The 21,255-nt window shown below is 41.9% G+C and overlaps 1 protein-coding gene across 6 annotated transcripts in view; it reads right to left on the minus strand.

Moving 5' to 3' along the window:
• Positions 1 to 21,255, minus strand: part of BTBD9 (BTB domain containing 9) — a 413,308-nt gene that overhangs the window by 133,446 nt on the left and 258,607 nt on the right. For all 6 annotated transcript variants that reach the window (XM_042938624.1, XM_042938625.1, XM_042938626.1 and 3 more), the window contains exon 7: positions 12,451 to 12,560. In XM_042938624.1, the coding sequence (XP_042794558.1) occupies positions 12,451 to 12,560 (110 nt within the window). The remainder of the gene's footprint in view (positions 1 to 12,450; positions 12,561 to 21,255) is intronic.

Here is a 21,255-nt window from a genome sequence, read left to right on the forward strand (position 1 = left end):
TGGATGTCTTATCATATCTCATCTGCAAATAATGGTATTTGGTCCCTTTTCCTCAATATTTATCACACCTATTTGTGTTCTTCCCGGGTCCCCACACCAGAACTTCCAGACGTACCAATGTTAAATAACAGCGGTAATCAGGGTCCCTTCATGGGCATGCAACCAGTGCTCTCAGACAGGCCCTGCACTCAGAAGCAACCTGCCATGAGTTTAACACTCTATTATATTGGTCTTAAAATTCTTAACAATCTTATCTCTGAATTTATGTTTTTTAAGTAAAGTCTGATGGAACTATGGAGCAAGCCTATGAATACAGGAGATACGCAACATGTGTGTCCACAGTTACCTGCTGCCCCCTCAGTACAGAATTCCAGTGAACCCACACCATATAGGTGCTGAATGAGACTCAAAGCAAGGACGACGTAAACACACTGTGAGTGTGACTGAGTGAGTGAGGCTGCTGACAGCCTAGAGAAGCCACACTTCCCCAAGGTAGAACTTGCCTCCAAGGGAGAAAGAAGGCAACAAGTGCTCCAAGAAGCACTAATGACCAAGGAACTGCCTTGGAACTTCTGTCTTTTTTCACTCCTGTTTCCCTATTATAGCCAAATATTTATGCTGGTAGTAATAAGATAAAAAAGGAAGGGAAAGATCAGGCAACCCATAGTTCCTTTCCCCCTCAGTCCTTCCTTATTAAGGAGGCTTACCGATTAAGCCAAGGGTGGAGAGTTTTTATGGAATGTCTGTGAATTAAGAAGTGAAATAAAAAAATTCAGTTTTGCGCAGAATTTCCACTGTTCTGGTAAGAACTAAACACATACACATGAGCTACCAAATGTGAACTGTAAAATTTTGGTTCCACACGTAAGATAAATGCTCTTTTATCTGCATTTAAAACCACCAATACATGGGGCGCCTGAGTGGCTCAGTTGGTTGAGCGTCCGACTTTGGCTCAGGTCATGATCTCTCAGCCAGTGAGTTCGAGCCCCGGGTCAGGCTCTGTGCTGACAGCACAGAGCCTGGAGCCTGTTTCAGATTCTGTGTCTCCCTCTCTCTCTCACCCTCCCCCATTCATACTCTGTCTCTCTCTCTGTCTGTCTCAAAAATAAACGTTAAAAAAATTTTTTTTAAATAAAATAAATAAAACCACCAATACATAATATAAAGATGAATAAAATTTGTGCTAATAATTTAAAAGTTTATTTTTTCAGGGCACCTGGGTGGCTCAGCTGGTTAGGCGTCCGACTCCTGATTTAGGCTCAGGTCATGATGTCACAGTCATTAGCTTGAGCCCTGCACTGGGCTTCACACTGAGCATGGAGTCTGCTTAAGATTTGCGCTCTCTCTCTCTCTCTGTGTCTCTCTCCCTCCCTCCCTCCCTCTGCCCCTCTCCCCTGCTCATGCTCTCTCTCTCTCAGAAAAAGTTTAAATTTTCTTTACTTCGAATGACATTAAATGGTAAACAGAAACATCATGCCACCCCAGATGTTCCATGGCTTAGGTAGCAAAGGTGGCTCCCGCTGGGTCTGAGTGTCACCAGCCCCTCCCCCTGGAGACTGCTGTGGTAGGCCATCCTCTGTTCCCCTGTAACCCTGTGCCATCGAAGGCTGTGATCCAAAATGCCAATATGTCGGAGGCGATGCAACAGGGCTTGGTGTTGAAATGGAACGTGGAGAAAGCCACTGTAGCTCATATTAAGAAGGAGCTTGACAAGAAGTAGCTCCTCTCCCCAACCTGGTACTGCATCCTAGGGAGGAACCTGGCTAGTTATGTGACACATGAAACCAAACACTTTAAGCTACTTCTGTCTGCGTCAAGTGGCCATTATGCTGTCCAATATGTGGGCTATGTCACACACTCAGTGACCCATCTAAAAACAAGGACCACAGCCTATTCCAAATACCAGAGACTGAAATCTTCAGCCTCGCCTTAGGGATCACCTCAATCTTTGCCCCTTTATTGTGTTCTTTTGTACAGGGAATTCTCCACATGAATCTGTTGTGGTCATAAAACAATTAGCAAAATGGCTCACATTCTATTTATTTTCTATTCCATACCTCTGCCCCATGTTTTTTTTCTCCTCAAAATCCATTCCTTTAAAAAAAATAAATCTGTTGTTGAAAACATACACACACACACACACACACACACACACACACACACACAACACCACGCCAACCAGAAAGATTGCAAAAGAAAGGAAAAACATTTTTTTCAAAGTGCCTTTAAAGAAGACATACAAATGGCCAGTGAACATATGAAAAGATGCTCAATACCACTAATTATCAGGGAAATGCAAATGAAAACCATAGTGTGATATCACCTTACACCTGTCAGAATGGCTAGAATAAAAAAGATAAGAAATAACAAGTGTTGGGGGCACTTGGGTGACTCAGTCAGTTAAGTGGCCAACGTTTGATTTCAGCTCAGGTCATGACCCCACGTTTCACGAGATCGAGCCCTATGTCGGGCTCTGCACTGTTAAGTGAAATAAGGCAGAGAAAGACAAATACCATATTATTTCACTCATATGTGGAATTTAAGAAATAAATGAACACATGAAGAAAAAAAGGGAACAAAAACATAGACTTATGCAGAGAATGAACTCTCCTTGCCAGAGGGGAGGTGGATGGAGGGATGGGTGAAATAAGTAAGGGGATTAAGTGTAAAATTAATGTGATGAACATAGAGTAATGTGCAGAAAGAGAAAAGGGAAACAAGTACCTTTAATAGCATTTTGCCTGTTCTTTGAACAGGGGTTCCATGTTTTCATTTTGCCTTCTGCCTTGCAAATTATATAGCTGGTCCTGGGAATTATAATGGGTATTTTTGTTTGTCTGTTTGTTTGTTTTAGGCTTTATTAGAATCACCTCTGATTAAGCCTCACTATTTATAAAATGGGTCATTACTGAATTGTTATTGATAGTAAAATACTGGAAACACCTACATGTCTATCAAAGGGGACTGTTTAAATAAATTACAGGGCCTCTATTTAATGGAATACTGCACAAATGTAAAAATCAAAAGCATGAGAAAGCTCTATGTATACTGGTAAGGGAAGATCGCCAAGAAACACAAATTGAAAAAAATGTATGAGAATATGTGCTATGATTTTTAATAAAAAGGGGGAAATAAGTATATATATTTGTATTATCTATTTAAATATTAAATTAGGGGCGCCTGGGTGGCTCAGTCAGTTGAGCATCCAACTTGGGCTCAAGTCATGATCTCACGGTTTGTGAGTTCAAGCCCTGTGTCGGGCTCTGTGCTGACAGCTCAGAGCCTGGAGCCTGCTTTGGATTCTGTGTCTCCCTCTCTCTCTGCCCCTCCCTCAGTTGTGCTCTGTCTCTCTCTCTCTCTCAAAAATAAATCAAATGTAAAAAAAAAAAATTTTTAATATTAAATTAAAAAACTACCTACTAGGTTTGGGGTAGAGGCCTGCACTAGGGACTAGACCAACAAAATTAGATTTTACACCCCCTTGACCACTGGAACATCCTTCATAGTAGGTGCCAGAGAAACACCCTGCCTATTTACAACGTGGCTATTCTTAATGCTAGTTTGAGGGAGAACCATGATTTGTGAGAAAGTGATACTATTGCATAATGTTGGATTTATGCTCCATGATGTCCTATTTAAGACAACTTGTGCATGTTTACATTAACCTGGATGAACAGACACACACACACACACCCCACTATACCACTGTTACAAACAAGGGGATATATTAAGTAGGATCCAAAAAAAAATCAATCCTGTAAATTACAGAAGCAAATTCTGTAAAATTAGAGCAATAAAATCTTTTTCAGGTTGTCTTTATTCTCAAACAAAACACCACCACCACCAGAAACAAAATATAGGTATAAAGGAAAATGAAACTTCCATGTGCACCAAGGACCACACACTAGACTGAGAATCCTAAATGGTTATGAGTAAGTTGCTTTCTAACCATTCCTTCGCCCTCTGCCCAACGTAAGAACTGGAGCCCATTCCACTGGCGAACACAGGCTCACTAGGGAAGGAGGCAAACTGTGTTACATTCTGTGGGCATTACTGTGGGGCATTTACTTTATCTGAGTTTGTTTTTAAACTCTAAGATCCTGTAAGAAGACAGTGCTTAACCTTCTCCTCAGGAAGGTTGAGAGACCACAACTAACTTAACTCTTACTCCAACCCTTTGACCAGATGCAAGGTGGTCCACTGGAACGGGCACCAGCTTTGAAGAAGGTCAGAGATAGACAGGCCTTTGCACACACTGATCATTTTCCGTGATTTTCCCCTGACCCTCCACTTTCTGACTTTGTTCAGGGACTGACCCATTCATCACCTCCACTGGGGGCTCTTCCCTGACACCATCCCCAACTCAGGTTGGGTGCCCCCATTCCAGTGTTCATGTAGCATCTGCTGAAATCTCCCAATAGATGAACTATTTTACTGTGTTGTCACCTTCTATTTAAGTGTCTTTCTCCTCCATTAGCTCACACGATCCTCCAAGGCAGAAACTACACCTCTGTATTTTTCAATCCCCAGTGCCTAAGATATACTTGGCAGCCTCTTAATAAATGTCTGCTTAATGCCAAGTAATTTACAGTAGATAAAGAAGTTAAGCTTCACCGACAATTAGAACCAGCTTTAATATCTGGTTAGAGAAATAGGCTGGGAAAAGCATAGCCTCTTGGTCTAGACTAGTCCACACTCAGTAGTGTCATTTTAGGAAACCATATGCATTAAGGTCTTTAGGGCCCCTCTGCCACCTCCTGCAAGCTTGCTTCGATGCCACATTGTAACACGTTCACCCCCTAGTGAACTCTCCCACCCCCAAATCTCTGTTTTTGCTCCAGAGTACACTTATTATTTAAACACAGTTGCAAAGCACAGAAGTCATATTCTTAGTTCAGTGGATGCCAAAAGCCCTTCACAGCACAGATTTGTAACTGTTTATTTCCCCAGGAACTTAACGGAATTCTAAACACACTGTTACAATTTCAAAATACTTTCAGATGACAGGAGCAACTATAGACAACCTATTTCTATTTCCTGCTTCCAGCTCTTCTGAGCGCACTGAGCATCAGCCATTTTTGCTGCTATGTGAATTAGCACTTTTGTAGTGCTCTATACTATTTATTGAATTCTTCAGGGCCCAGCTCAAAATACCATTAAAAATTTTTAATATTTATTCATTTTTTTGAGAGAGAAACAGAGAGTAAATGGAGGAGGGGCAGAGAGAGAGAGGGAGACACAGAATCCGAAGCAGGTTCCAGGCTCCAAGCTGTCAGCACAGAGCCCGACGTAGGGCTCGAATCCACACACCATGAGACCCTGACCTGAGCTGAAGTCAGACGCTCAACCGACTGAGCCACCCAGGCACCCCTCAGAATACTACTATTCTTCAAGAAGCCTTCTCTTACCAGGCAAGAAAATATCTCTACTCCTTCAGAGCCCAACTAAATACTCTCAGAGTATCTCGGAGGCTAACGTTCCCCAAACCACATCTCCCAAGCTTGCCAGCTTGGTTTTTGGTGAAGTTCTGCCAGTAGAAGAAACTAGTGAGAGACCGGAAAGTGGGAGGAAGAAAGGAAATGTTTCTATCTGCTTCTGGTGGCAGATGAGCACGGGCTCCCATGTTCCTGTGCAGACAGCACGACTCCATGGTGGCAGTGGCGGTGGCAGTGAGTGCTCCCAGAGCTTCAGAAACAGAATTCCTGTATTTGGGTTGCCCTACATCAATTACTAACAAGAAACTAGAGCAAAAGAGCCACTGGTCCTCATGGATACGTCCCGGCAGACACAGAGGTAGCCCTTAAAGGCCTAAACCTGGTACTGGAAGCTTCTTGTTCTTTGGAAGGATTAAAGGACCTTGAATTTTGAGCCTAGGGCTCCATGCTCTAGCCTACTATCTCTTTCTTAAGCTGCGGTAGAGCCAAAGATAAGGACGGAGAGGGACTTATGACAGCTTATGTTTCCCAGAAGAAGTAGGAGACCTTAAGAAGGGAAACTAGACTCATGTAATGCTAAATACCACAGTCTAATATCAGTGTAAAGTGTTTACTGCTCCCCCAAGTCTTACTAAAAGCATATTCTCTATTCATCTACAAGACTCATAAGAAGAGAAGAGCTATTTAAAAAAGAAAAAATGCAAATGGCCCTTAGACATACGAAAAGATGCTCAATTTCTCTCAAAAGAGAAACGTAGTTAAAAGCGCACGAAGACACCATTTCTCACCTAGCAAACTGGCAACAAGCCAGAAGCGTGATACTACCCTCCGCTGGCAAAACTGTGGGGAAACAGTCATTCTCCTATACTGCCAATGAGAACGTCAAAATAGTATAATCCCTGTGGAGGTGATTTTGGCAACACCTTGCAAAATTAAACATGCATTTACCCTCTGACCACGTAATCCCCTTTCTAGGAATCTAGCCCAAGGACAGAGTCGGAAAACCAGGAAAAGACTTCTACCCAAGGCAATAGCACAATTTGTAGGGGAAGACAGAAAGCAACCCAAATGTTCATCAACAGAGAACTAGTTGAACAAATAAACTACAGTACATCTATTCTAATGACTACCATGCAGCTAGAAAAAGGAATGCATTGTATCCTCCTATATAGCTAGTTCTGGGAGGAGTGTTAAGTACAAAAAGGCAAGCCACAGAAAGAAAGTAGGAATAGCACATGGTGTGCTACCAATTATCAAAGAATACTGACGAGGATACAAAATATAAATTATATGTAATATAACATAATAAAATATATTGGTTTATTTATTTTTCATCATTTAAAATAGAAGGATAACCCAAAAAACTCAAGGGTTTTGAAAAGAGATCACCTATAGGAGTAGAAGGGACAGGAACAGAAGCTAGATTTCTTTAAATACAGCTTCTCTGCAGACTTCACTTTGGAACTGTGTATATAGTTTACACAGTTATAAAACAAAACAAAAAATCTTTAAAGGCAATTCCCAAACACTGAAAGCAAAATGGAGTAAATGAATCCAACTGTATACTGAAACAGTGGCATGACCACACAGAGAATTATTTTAGATGACTTTATAACAGTAATTTTAATATATATCTCTAGTGGGATATACCCTAAGGGCCCCAAAAATAATTGCAAAAATCTTAAACTATTTTCAGTAACCATACGGTAGCAATGATACTGTAATTCTGAGGCTGTTTTGTATGTTCTGGGGACAAAGCGAATGAATTATTGTGCTGTATCACTGGTAACCAAGATTTTTAGTATGGGAAAAAGGAGCTGCAAGACGAAAGGCTAAACAAAAACTTTGCGTACTGAATTTTAACTGGATGTGTCAGCATGCACTCATGATATATTTAACCTGTCAAATATATGATAAACACATAAAGAAATGTGCACGCATTTCCTAGTTCCATCCACTGGAAAGACCCAGAAATAGTGACCATCCCAGCAGCAAGGGCTTAGACTGAGGTTTCCAAATGTCATTTCCCACTGAAAGGAAGCAGGGCTTCTTGCAGAAATGGCTGATTCCAGATCGGGGCAGGAAATGTACAAAACGAACCCAGGATGTCATGTCCTGCCAGAAATCAAGGAATTATTAAGGACTATGGAGGTCATGTCAGAAGGACTCAAGAGCCAGTATGAAAAGGCTAAAGAAGGGGACAACTTGAATGTCAATAATAGTAACTGCAAGTGATCAAAAGGTGTCCAATTTGTTTAATCCCATAAATTGAAAATGATGTGTATTCCTCTCCCTTCCCCTGCCAACAGTCCCCACCAACAATTCTCAGTGGTCCCATGTGTAAGAGGGTAGGTAACTACCTACCTGAAAATGGCAAATACACAGAAAGGGTGTGACATTTACCATTCTTTTCCCTGGCCAATTGCATCTCAGAATTATCAAATAAGCGTCGAGGAAATTTTTCTCTTCCTAGCCACTAAATAAAGAAGGAAGGATACGATAAGAAAATAATCATTTTGCAATTGCAAATTATGAAATAATGAATCCAGGAAACAATCATGAATGAAGGGGAACATCCAAAAGAGAGAGACAATCAAAGATTTTCTGTGTTTCTTAATAAACATATATATACTACCACCTACACAGCATTTTTACAAAAAACAAAACAAAACCAACCCCCCAGAACCTGAATCAGATTAAGCCTCTATCTAACTACTAAGTTACAAAAAATACCACAAAAAACAAAAAAAATGACAATGTTACCATGGGGATTTAATCACCCAAATCTAGCTGTTAGAAACTCTACAGGACAAAAACCTAGTTTCTTCAACAAATAAATCCATAGAGAGAAAAACAAGAGAGAAAGAGATGGACAGAAATGTGGAAGGGAACCTACAGATTTAAAGAGACTTAAAAGTCATACTGTTTATTGATAGTATGGACCTTATCTGAATTCTGATTTAAATAACCTGTAAAAGCACATAAACTCACTCTAGACTTTGATCCAATTAGGGACATCTGAGCACGGACTGGATATATTTTTTTTAATGTTTTTTTGAGAGAGAGAGAGAGAGAGAGAGAGACAGAAAGAGGCAAAGAGAGAGAATCCCAAGTAGGCTCCTCACTGTCAGCGCAGAACCTGACACAGGGCTCAAACTCATGAACCGTGAGGTCATGACCTGAGCCGAAATCAAGAGTCACTCTTGAACTGTAACTTTTTATGAGTATTAAATATCCTGGAGCACCTGGGTGGCTCAGTCAGGTGAGTGTCTGACTTTTGATTTTGGTTCAGATCATGATCTTAAGATTTGTTGGTTTGAGCCCCCTGTTGGGCTCTGCACTGACAGCGTGGGGCCTGCTTGGGATTCTCTCTCTCTCTCTCTCTCTCTCTCTCTCTCTCTTTCTGCCCTCCCTCGCATGCTTGTGTGTGCACGCTCTCTCTCAAAATAAATAAATAAATAAATAAATAAATAAATAAATAGGGGCGCCTGGGTGGCTCAGTCAGTTGAGCGTCCGACTTCAGCACAGGTCATGATCTCACAGTCTGTGAGTTCGAGCCCCGCGTCGGGCTCTGTGCTGACAGCTCAGAGCCTGGAGCCTGCTTCGGATTCTGTCTCTTTCTCTCTCTCTCTCTGCCCCTCCTCCACTCATGCTTGCTCTCTCTCTCTCTCTCTCTCAAAAAGTAAATAAAAATTAAAAATAAATAAATAAATAAACTTAAAAAACAATACAATAAAAAGTTACAGTTCAATTTGGGGATATTACAATGACATCGTCATTATGGGTACAAAAAAAGGGGGTCTTACTTTTTAGAGACAACATACTGAAATATTTATGGATAAGATGATAAAATGTCTGGGACTGGTGTCAAAATAATATGACAGACAGGAAGTGGGCAGCATACAGACAAAAGTAGGTTGTCTGTAAGTGAATTTAAATGCAAGATTAAATGAAAGGAAGCTTTGGCAATTATTATGAAAAAGTACAAGGACTTGGCAAATGCCATTGTGTATCACAAGGTGGAGTGCTAAGGCAAAGCAAATGCCTTCTTTGGGAGGTTGAATGGTTGTAAAATAGCGGTCATATCTATTCTAATTATTCCTTCCATGCCTCACGGGTCAGAAGGTTAGAGTTCTATCAACACCTCCTAACAAAGAGGAGATGGTCATCACAGGCTGACTCTCACAGGCGAGGATACATCCCAGCGCGATCCAGAAGCAGCCACCAAATGAGAAGGGGCTGTGGGGGCAGCAGCCGATGAGCTGGGAGAGGCTGACACCAGATCTGGTCGAGGTAGGGCCTGTTCCCAGGGATTTCCCCACAAATCTGCACAAGTGAAGATGTGTGAGGGATGGACATGCAAGAAACTCTCCGCTGGGAAACAGGACTAAAACCACACAAAGCTTACTTTTTCCTGGCATCATGGTATGTTGTAAGAAATGATCCTAAAATCTGATTAAAAGAAAAAACCACCACAAATATGTTTAAAGTAATCTTGAGGCCTACAAGGAGAGTACTGCCCCAATGGGAGTAGCGGGAACTATGAAACAAAGATCAGGAGCTGTGAAAGAGAGAGGTTCTGAATCTTAAACCGTAAAAGGAGGGTCTGATACCCTACTAGTCATTCACGACGATATTATGTTACTTTTTACTTTTTTCCTCCCTGAAAGCCGGGAGTGCATAGCAGTGGTTCTCAAGGAAGAAGTGTGTACTTCACAGGGCACAGGAAGGAGTAAACAGCAGGCAGCTCCATCTAAAAGTGACTCCAGATGATTCTGACGTACACTGTGCCCCCATTGGAGAACCACTCCCTTCTTGGAGGCCCCTGACGGGCGGCTGGCTGAGGCCTGCGTGCAGCCAAAATGCACCTGAGATCATCAATGTGGAAAGTTGGCCATTGCTATTTCAAACGCCCCTTTAAACTAAGCAGCGCTGCCATGTCAGACAAGGATAATGCAATCCCCCTGCACTCCCCTACGACTCACACCGCCTCCCTGTCTGCCCAGCGTGGGGACAGCTTGAGCTGTGAGGATGGCAGGAGGAGGGCCAGACAGGATCCCACTGCAGGCCATCCACCGCCAAGTGCACGTACATACCTGCCAACCTGCCCCACTGCTCCCATTCAGTTGAGGGACGATGACAGGCAGATGATTGCAGTGCTCTCTGCACTCAAACTCATGAGCATCAGAGAAAAGGGCTCGAAGAAAAGTGTTTGACCAGAAACCAAACACACTTCCTGCATCTCTGCAATCTTCTTTCATCCCCTGACATGTCTGAGACCATTATGGCTTCTGATAATGCTGACTACTTCGCTTTGGACAAAAAATGCAGACCAACAACAACATCCCTCACCACCACTGATCCTGAGTTTCATCCTGTAATGGATTCTCATGCCACACAGACCTGCTTCTTGGATAATTACCATGTCCACAAACCTGTTCTTCCTCCAATAAGAAGGGGAGACTGATTGAAGTAGAGGGTGCCTGCTATGCAGCATGTTCAAGAACGCAGTGCACGGGGTCGAGATGGGTAGCCAAGTGGTGTGCACGCCAGGACTAGGAAGGTGGTTGGGTTTCTAAGATCCTTCTCGGTAAGGACACCCCTAACTACACAATCACATGCACAGTGGGGCCCACATATAACAGAACATGGGTAGCAGGTGAAAATATGTGCCCTCCTTGCAACCATCCATCACCACAATTCCATACAGCCCACAGGATTAAAAGCCTTAACAATACCAGGAAATGTTTCAGCATTGTCGACTTTCAAATTACTTACAAGTCGCCACAGTGATTAACATTTGTATTTAATATCAAAAGTTACATGCACAACAAAGGTAATACCAAATTATTTATCTTAGTTGAGCCCTAAATGTTCTCTACACATTGGAATAATTTCTACTCCTGCTACACTATTAATATTAGTCTTCCAAACTTCCCTAAGTAAAGGATTACATTTAGGACACAGCAGGTATTAAGGAAATTTAGACTTAGGACCTTCCCAAGAGTTAGGAAACATTTACAAGTTACACTCATCTTTCCTGTTCTGGTCATCACCATGTTTTCAGGACGTGTGTCCGTATGTTACGTCTCAGATGGAGGGGACCTCAGAAGGAGAGAAGACGTGGATCCCTTTATAAAGGGACAAAATTCTATTTTAGAAATAGCAAGTCAAGGGCACCTGAACGTACAGAGTCCCTTTCCAAAGAAGCTGCAGTAAAGACACAGATCTGAGGCACTAGTGAGTCAAACTAGGATCTCTGCAGCACGTGTATAAAAAGCCGGGGGCATGGCTCGCGCTATCTAGGGTGCCAAGACCCGGGATGGGCTGTAAACAATGCCAGGCTAAGTATTATCTAAAACAAAAACAAAACACAACAGAACACAACCAAATAGCAACTAAAAATACTCTTCTGAAAGATCAGTCAGACAGTATTTCCCACAAGATAACCTGACTTTCACAATGACAATTCAGTTACTCCGGTCTTATTTAAATTACAGGCAGGCATTTTCAGCCAAGGTGAGCTTGGCTAAACAGTGCAAACATGGACTGATGTGTCCATGAAAAGAAGATACTCTCACAGTGAGCACAGCATTCATATCCAATTAAAGGCCAAAATACTTCCATAGCCTTGGAAAGCATGAGCGTTGGATCAATATTCTACAGACTTCCTCCGTGATCCTACCTACCATTAAATATAGAAAAGCCTTTGGTGTAAAAGGCTTTGCCTGACTATCATAAGCATTCCTCACATAGCAAGTCTGAATGCATCACTAGAACATTATCAATTCTTAACTCCTAGTGCAATATTTATATTTTTTAAGGTTATTATTATTTTGACTACTTCTAAAAATATAAGACTTCTTCTATGTTACTCAGCCATAAGGCATTCAAATCAACCAATTTTTAGTCAAAAGCTGATTAAGAGGTGGGTTAAGATGAGTTAATGAGATAGCAAAATATTTGAAGATAAAATATCTAAGCATATATACAAAAATGTAATTGTGATACTTACCTATCAGCCCCTTCTCAAGAGTGAAGGTTTTGTTTGTAAACATACATTCAAAAGCCACAATGTGAAAAATCTTGTTCACTGTGTTGTGAGTCCCAACTATTCGAATATACCTGGGGGTAAAAAGAAAATCTGTTGAAGAAAACAAGCTTCTATCACAACCAATCCAGAGACAACAGAATAAAGTACATTTTGTACACATACAGTGTGCTAGGACTGAAGTAGACTTTGAACTTGACTTCAGACCCTCTACCTGCTCCTTAGGGCTAGCTCCAACTGAGCCCAGAAGAATTACGGCAGAATTAGGGACATACCACTTTCCAGAGAACTAAGCAGAACTTAGATTTGATTTACCCAGAAATTCAGACCAGGTGCTATTCAAGCTCAACCCCTGAATGTCAGTATAACTGCATGTCCATGAGGCATTTACACTGGAGAATAACAAACCGCTTCCACCTTCGTCTTGTGGTTAGGAATGTGCCTGCGCACAGGTGCACAAACACTCGCAAAATCAAATGTTTTCCAACTCAAGGAAAGATTTCAGCCATTGGAGGCAAATGCATGAAATCAATGTTGCCTTCTTGTGTAAAAGACAGATCCACCGAAACTGTTCACAGTTTCTTATATTTCAACACTGCTCCTAGATCCTTGTAGAAAATTAACCCTATATACTTACGCCAGCCCCCACCCCCACCCCACTTGACTGCTGGGAAGCCTTCTCCTGACCAGAGGAAGTGATCCGCAGAGGTACCCAGCCTGCTCGGCAATCTCCCTCCTGGCCACATGGATCTGGCATCCGGACACAGTGCAGAGTTTCATGGGGCAGTCCTTGAGCATCCTGGCCTGCTCACCCTCTGCGTCTCCCTGGAGGCTTCACCTCCGACAAACAAGCATTAACCTTGGAGTGACTTGTTCCTTTCACTCTCCAAAGGGACCCGCCAGTTCACAGGTTAATGAACAGACAAACTCATTCTTCTGAGTGTCACACAAATCCCTGGGGAATGTGCCACACACACTGTCTTACCGGGATTCAAAGGAAGAACCAGGAAAAATAACTAGATTAAGTGATAGTACTCTCCCAAATTATGAGCTATGCACTCTGAAGGATGGGGCATATTAAATGAACACATTTCAATTAGGCGATGACAGACCGGGCAAGGTTTTAGTAATATCCTTCCTCTGCTGTGTAAAACAACCTTCGACTTAGATGATATAATTTTACTTCTGAGTTAATCGCTGTTCACTAATTCGGTAATTCCCTTACATTTCTCATCACTCCAAGTTAACTGTATAATGTAAATGCCAATTTAAAATATTCACATTAAGGAGACTGTATTTGGGGTTTTTATCTCATAAGCTATCTTCCCTCCTGTTCCTTCAAGCATGAATCTCACAGCATTCCCGGTACACCTCATTTAGCCATCTGCTCCTTGACATGAGCTGGCCACTCATCTTCATAACCCATATGAATGCTATCTCCCGGGCATGCCCACTGCAGGGAGACACCATCCTTCCTGTGTGGAGAGTCACCGCAACTGCTGCACTCATCAGAGCCCTCTGGCTAAGCAGGAGGCTGGCCCCGATCTGTTCCCTCGAGCCCTCAAGGCAGATAGAAGGTACTGATGTTACTGGGTTTGGGTGGGTAGGTGCGGTTCGTGTAACATAAGTTCTAAGTGGTCTGTGTAGAACAGGAATTGTGCTGTTCTCTACTGCTGGTGGTGACAGGTCTCTACGGACTTGCTGGAAGGGAAGGGGTGTGTTAAGCCTGGAACAGTGGCCTGGATCTAATTTTGTCCATTTCCTTAAACCTGCAAGAACTCAAACAGCATAGCACTTTCAGGTGCTCATGGTCGTGACAGCCTGAGTGCTGCTGTCTGCAACCTTGGAGGGAATGGAGGGAATGTGGTTTGGGGAATTTGATCAGATCACTTTCCTGTTCCCTAGGTTGAGTCTCCACCAAAGGAGAGGCAGCTCTCCTAACACTGTACAAGGTAGAGGAGCCAGGAAATGACAGATCAGAGCCTTCCTCGTTGGCAGTTCTTAAGGTTAAGACTCCACGCTGACCTAAGGGAATGCAGTAATGTCCCCCCCCCCCACTTCTTTTTAAATCATTACATGGTACCATGTTCTCAACTTTAGATAAACTTAACCCTGGTGCAAATACCAAAAATAAGAGAAAATATACAACCTCTCCCTCCCTCCCTCATCTTCTAAGTGTAGGAAACTGCAAACAAAAGACTGTCCTGGAATACATTTTACAGCTTTAATGATGGTGCTTATGATAACAAACAAGATAATGTATATGGTTCGAAGAGCACTGAGAGATGCCTCCAGATAGAAAGTTCTATATAAATGAAGATAATGTTATCTCTGCCGCATAATCCTCAGGTCAAATTAGCAATTTGCCACTGTACATCACACTTCTTGATTAGCCTGTTACACGTAATGCTCATAACAAGTTTAATTATTCTGGTTCTACAATACTTTCAAAGTCTCCACAAAATTATAGCATAATTCACAAAAATGGCATGAAGTCCTTATTCAAATACATTAAAAAAAAAAACGGTAACCAAGTCACAAGAAAAACACCACACTCCTCTTTCTCAGCAGGGTGTTGTTTAGCACAGGACTCTGTTCTTCACTAAAGGTCTGTGCTAGAAGGTGGGAAACAGGCTTCCACTAATCCCTCAACTTCAGTGACTGGCAGGGGTACCTGGAGCTCTACACTGAGAACTCAGAGGCCTGGACCCATGAGCAGTGCTTAGAGGGAGAGGGACCAGCACAGGTACCATCTCTGATGACAAGCATGTTTCTTTCATGGTGCTCACAATGGAGCATCCCTGAGGCAGAAGAGAAGTTATTACCTGCACTATTGAAAGTCCAAGGGATGGGGATAGGAGAGGGTCTAGTCTCTCTTTCTTTTTTTCTTTTTTTTTTTTTTTTTGAAAAACAAAGCCAGACTTGCTTCTGGGTCATAACACCTAAACAGGAGTGGATATCACATTTTCTCTGCCACAAAAGATTTTGAATAAGGGGCAGAGCTTAAGATTAATTTTTTCTCCTTTTGGCATCTCTCCAAAGCACAGTCAGACTCTCATTTAACCTGATAATAAGGGCAGTGGCAGCTAGTGACTTCATCAGTGTGCAGAGAGGAGCACTGCTGAAAAATCTCGCAGCCGGCCTTTGTTCTCTCAGAGATCCTCAACAGCAGCTCAGACAGTTGGAAGATAATTAAAACTTAAACAGCGCTGAGAAAGGCACATATGCAACAGATTGGCCATTTCTGAGGGGGATGAATGCTGTCCACGTGAGCCCTCATGTAACCGTCTGTTTCTAATGTGCTCCTCCCTTCCCCGGGTTAGTTGTCTCCTCGTCCCCGACAGGGGCAGGATCCCGGAACACAGTTCACAACAGGATGTTTCCAGGCAGAAGTTTCCAGGAGCTGTAATATTGTGGGTGAAAAGAGATTCTTCCTTCTTTAATGAAATGAAACCTAAAGCCTCCAAGGAGAGCACTCTAAAATTGAAAGGCACTATGGAGTTTTGAAGAGTGTGCTTTCGAGTCTAACAGGACCACAGTTGTCGCCCAGCCGCATCACTTAATTAGTTCTGTCACTTTGGGCAAAAAACCAAAAACCAAAAAACAAAACGCCTTAAACTTTTGAACTTCAGTTTTCTTCTCCATAAAATGCGGTCTGTAACACACACCTTATAAGATATTTAAATGAGGTAAGAATTTAAAGTGTTTAATGCAGCACTCGGCATTAATCAGAAATTCGAAGAGTAGAGATCACTGGATACAAAATATCTTGGTTTGGACCCTGAGAACGCTGATTGTCTGGAAGAGTGTCCCTAGCTGTGGCTGTTAAGAAGGTTCGTCTAGGAGGAGGCAGGCCCACGCAGGGGCAGACTTCAAGAACACAGGCTGGCACTCGCTCTTCCTCTTCGGGCACCACAGCAGAGGCACTGTGGCCACAGCAGTACACATTCCAGCTGCAAATGACCTGGCTCTACGGCATTTCATTCTTCAAGCGTCTAGTCCCCAGAAAAGTCTATTTAAAATGTTCTTGACCTGAGTCAGCTTTACATGAAGAAGCAAGCCAAGAATCTTTTGCCCATATTGAGTCTAGTTACCCAAGCCCACAGAAGAGTTTCGTTTCTGTGCAAACTCTAGAAGTTTGGAGTTTTAATTCATTAAGGAAAACACGTTAGCATTTCCTAACAGAGAGACATCATAATACTGTGTCCTAGTGGGATTTTGCTTTGGAGACTCACTGCATTCCCTACCAGTTCTGGGAATGTACAGATTCCTATTCCTCATCTATTGTTCTATCATTTCTTGTCAGGGTGCTACCAGATTGGATTTCTAAGTCACATACATCTTTAACATACTAAGGGAAGTACAGTAAAGTAGAAAGTATAGAAAAATAGCAACTTGTACATTCCCACTCTAAATCCTTTGGTATTCTCTAGTCTTCAGTTCTGGTGGACCACAAGCCCACCTGAGGTTACAGTTAACCCTTAACCTTTGCCTCTAGTTACAGGATCACCCACGTCTGTACTGAGTGGGTTCTGCTACCAGATAAAATTGAATTCAGTAAGAAATAGTTAAATGAGCTCTCAAGGGAACACCTGAAGCCAAAATCCATCAGAATTCTATTCTTTGGTAAACAAAGTTTTATTCTCGAGGCGAACTTCATACCCTTGGGTTAAACACAGACTCTTGAGGAAACTAGATTCAGCCTGAGACTGTAATGCAAGAAGGGCTCCTTAACATTTTGGCTCTTCCTCTGAGCTAGCCAGAGAACTCTGCTGCGGCCAGATGCAGCCATCTAGCGAGAACCTTAGCTCCACATTTGCTAGGGACTTGCAACTGTGTGGGGTTTGGATTCATCACTTCTAAGACTTCCTGTCTGACTTTTCCTTTCAAGGAGGTGCTAAGAATGTACATAAATAATTCTCTGACCCAAGAAGCAGGTAATGTCTGCAGGTCTCTCCAGTATGGTATTTTCTTCCAGTTCTGTGTACGGTGTTAGTGTTCTTATAACCAAACCGCAGACTGGAGGGGGAAGTGACTTCAGGTCTTGTTGCTAAGGCAGCAAGTGGAAAACAGTTTACTGCCAGAATGACAAAAAGCTTCTAGAAAAAGCAGGTTGCAACAGAAAAGATTTGTTACTCTTAGAAAACCTTCCCTCTGGCTGATCTGTGGAGCTATAGATTCTCCTCTACTGACTTCAGCAAAGGGCCCCAGCAGCATTTGCTTATTTGGGAGAGGAAGAATTATTGAAAGGTTAAAGAGTCTGGGTCCAGAGTTAGCCTAATCAGAGGCTACCCTCTCAGAGAGCAGCCCCCATGCTGTCTGACCATAAGGCCTGCAGAGGGAGCGATCATGTCCCAGCACCTCCACTATCCAATTTGAAGGGCAAATGAAAGAAGTCATCTTGGTTTCCCGAGAAAATTGATGCTGTATCGAATCAAGTGTGCAGAAGGGATAAGATGGGTAAATATTACTAACACATCGTAGCCCGGTGCTACCAAAATACAAAGTCATTTCAACATTAGAGATAAATATTTAAGTGTTGTTTTTTTATTTGGAAAAAAAGTGAATTTTCAATAGTAGGCCTTCTCCCCACCCCCAAATATGTAGAATTTATCCTGTCATAATAATACACGTTCAACTCACGTAATTATATTTGGAATTAATATCACAAAAAGAACTTAATTATAATATTTACATAAATCCTGTGAAAATGATATAATACATAACATTTAACTTCCTGATTGCACATTAACCAGTCAACAGTCCTTGTAGGGATACGGGGTAAATCTGCTATTAACAAAGATTTAAGAAACACCTACTAGGTGCAAGAAATTGTGCTAAGCACTGTAAGGAATGGACCCAAACAACAGGACACACACCTTCATCTGAAGAAGGTTACAGTGTAGTTCAGAAGACAAGACTAAAACACATTAGTAGTAGGGGTCAAGAGAAAAACATAAGAGCTTCTTATCTATTCATACATGGTGAAGAGGTTAGCCAACTCTTATAACACTGAATTTAGCACTATGAACTTTAAAAGTCCTCTCTGTGAACTATTTTTGCTTCAAAGACCAAAACAAAACAAACGTGGCTAAAAGAAAAATAATCCTCAGACTCTCTCTCACATACACATACACACAAATGATCAATGACTCACCTGACGAGTATTAATTCAGTATTTACTATGTGCTAGGTACTGTTGCTGCATGTTGGGATATGGGATTGAACAATACAGATAAAATCTCTTCCCCGTGGAATATTTATTTCAGGGTCAGGGGACAGACAAGAAATAAAAAAAAAAAAAAAAATCAAATAATTACCCACTGGTTGATAGGTGATCTATTTAACATTGAACTTTATAGACAAACTTGCTAAACTGGAAGAATAAACAGTTATATAACCTCTCCCTGCAGGAATAAAAGGGTCAAATGGGAAGGCGCGACACTGAGCCTGAGAACACAGATACACTGTAAATGAGTCTGATGTACAGACACAGTTCACCTATTACAGATATTTAGCAGGATACAGGCAAAAATCTAATTAAGTAGGCTTCTTAGGATCTGGAAAGAGGAACTGATTTGAATTTCATGTGAAGAAATGTCTTATTTATTTCATGGTTTAGTTTTCTTTTTATCTTTGCTTTTTTTTTTAGATTGTAATTTTCAGGGGATTATAAAGAGACAAAATGGGAAGTGGAAGATATAAAATGAAAAATGAATAAGGGAGACAGGGAGGGAGAGGAGGAGGGAGAAGAGAGAAGGGGGGTAAAGGGAGGGGTGGGGAGTGGAGAGGAGTGAGGGAGGGAGGGGAAGAGAGAGAGAGAGGGAGAGCATGAATGTGAATAAACCAATCCCTTCTTCTGTCTCTGTTATGTGCTGATGTGAACAAATCCCCATGTGGGAATACTGTTAACCAATTTTATTACTCAGTAAAACACTGAAACCAACAAAAAGTATATTTTAAGAAATACAACTAAATTACCAAAAGTTCAACATTTGCATTTTTTCATTAACTTTTCTCCTTGCCCAAGATGCTGGGGGCCGGGGAGAGGATTTCACTACTTTGATCTTTTAAATGGCTGCATTATCTTTTTCAGTTTATCCAATAGGCTGTGCATTCCCACGAATGTAGACAAATGAGTCTAATGGAATTGTTCACTAGAGAAAAAGCAGAAGAAAATTAAATTTGTTAGTTTCCCTATGAATCTGTAAGAACTCATTTGGTGACCATGACCTGTAGCAAGCCTGCTTTAGGATCATGGTGGGTAAGGAAAGGTACTCTTTTTTTAAATCTAAGACTATGGTAGGTATATGCAATTTATTATAACTTAAAATTTTAAGGGTCGGAGGAGCCCCCCCCCCACCCTGCCCCCACCGCCTTTGTCCTTATAGAGTAAAAGATAAGGAGAGAAGGAAGAGAGGTAAAGAGAAGGAGAAAGAATTTGCTGCTCCCCAAAGAAAAATCTAAGAATACTTCTAAGAATGTAAATATTTGACATACTGAGAAGATAAAAATTGCTCAAGACAGTCAGAATAACAGAAGTGAAAACAAAGTCAAAGTCAAGAGAATAATAAAGAGATCATGGGGGTAAGGAAATTGCAGATCTTCACTCCAGACCCTTGAGAAACCAGCAGTGCAATTAAAATAAAAGCCACCAACTTCTGAACACCTCCTATGTGCTACGCTTTGCAATGCATTATTTCCTTTAATGGAAAACCCATACCCCACACACACATACCATCAGGCTGGAGATATCAAAGATCAACAGAACCTATGTCCCCCAAAGCCTCTGAATTCTTTACATGCTATGCAAAGAAACCTGTGTTTCAGGCAATAATAGTTCCTCAGAGAACTAAGTGAAACCCAGAAAAGTCCGACTCTTGCCATATACTATCCCCAACTGCTTCGATGCTCACAGGAAATTTGAGGGGTGCTCCTTTGCCCATTGAGAAGTTCTAGACCTTTACCTAGAAAATGGATGAGGGGGAAAAGAAAAAAGTCCCAGAGGTTTACCTAGCACATTAGTTTGAGCATCAATATAACTATGTACAAACCTACCAACAAGAGGCAGAGAAATCAAAGTAAATAAAACTACAGAAAACTTGGGAAGAATGCTCACCGCCAACACCACAAAATATGCAACTGATAGCAGAAGAGAGAAACAGAAGTCTTTTTGTCCTGGGTGCAAAAGTCAGTATGGATATGTACAATGTCCTATATCTCGGGGGTCATTAAAGCTGGGAGTGAAGGGCTGATTCCAATGGATTCAAGCTTCTGAACAGCATGAAGGATTACTGATTTCAGCACTAGACTGCTGTAAGGGATTTTGCTGCTAAAATCTGTCAGTGTGGTAGAACTCTCACACGAGCAACAGAGAAGAAACAGCAAGATGCCCCAGCTGGCACTATTTGGTGGTCTACAGAATCTGCAGCTAGAGCACGGGGTGAGCAGGCATGGGCCGGGTCCAAATCTAACAATCTGCCCAATCATTTGAAGACACTTCCCCGTATACCTTTTGTGTTAAGAGTCCTGTGTACTACTGAGGTTCAGTTTTTGAAGCCTGTTCCCAGTCCGTATTTCTGCTGGATTAGCAAGCAGGTTGGGAGGTGTAGTAGTCTGGCAAGGCTTTTGTTCCCCCTCCCCAAAGCTTTTTGAGAGTTCAACCATTCATGACTTAGACTTTACTGGTACAGTATTAGTGCTAAGCCAGTGGTCAGAGAGAAAATGTCAATCCTTACACTTGTTTCAGAAATTCAAGGAGAGGAAAAC

This window comes from Panthera leo, chromosome B2, assembly GCF_018350215.1.
Source record: "Panthera leo isolate Ple1 chromosome B2, P.leo_Ple1_pat1.1, whole genome shotgun sequence".
In the NCBI taxonomy this organism is placed as follows: domain Eukaryota; kingdom Metazoa; phylum Chordata; class Mammalia; order Carnivora; family Felidae; genus Panthera; species Panthera leo.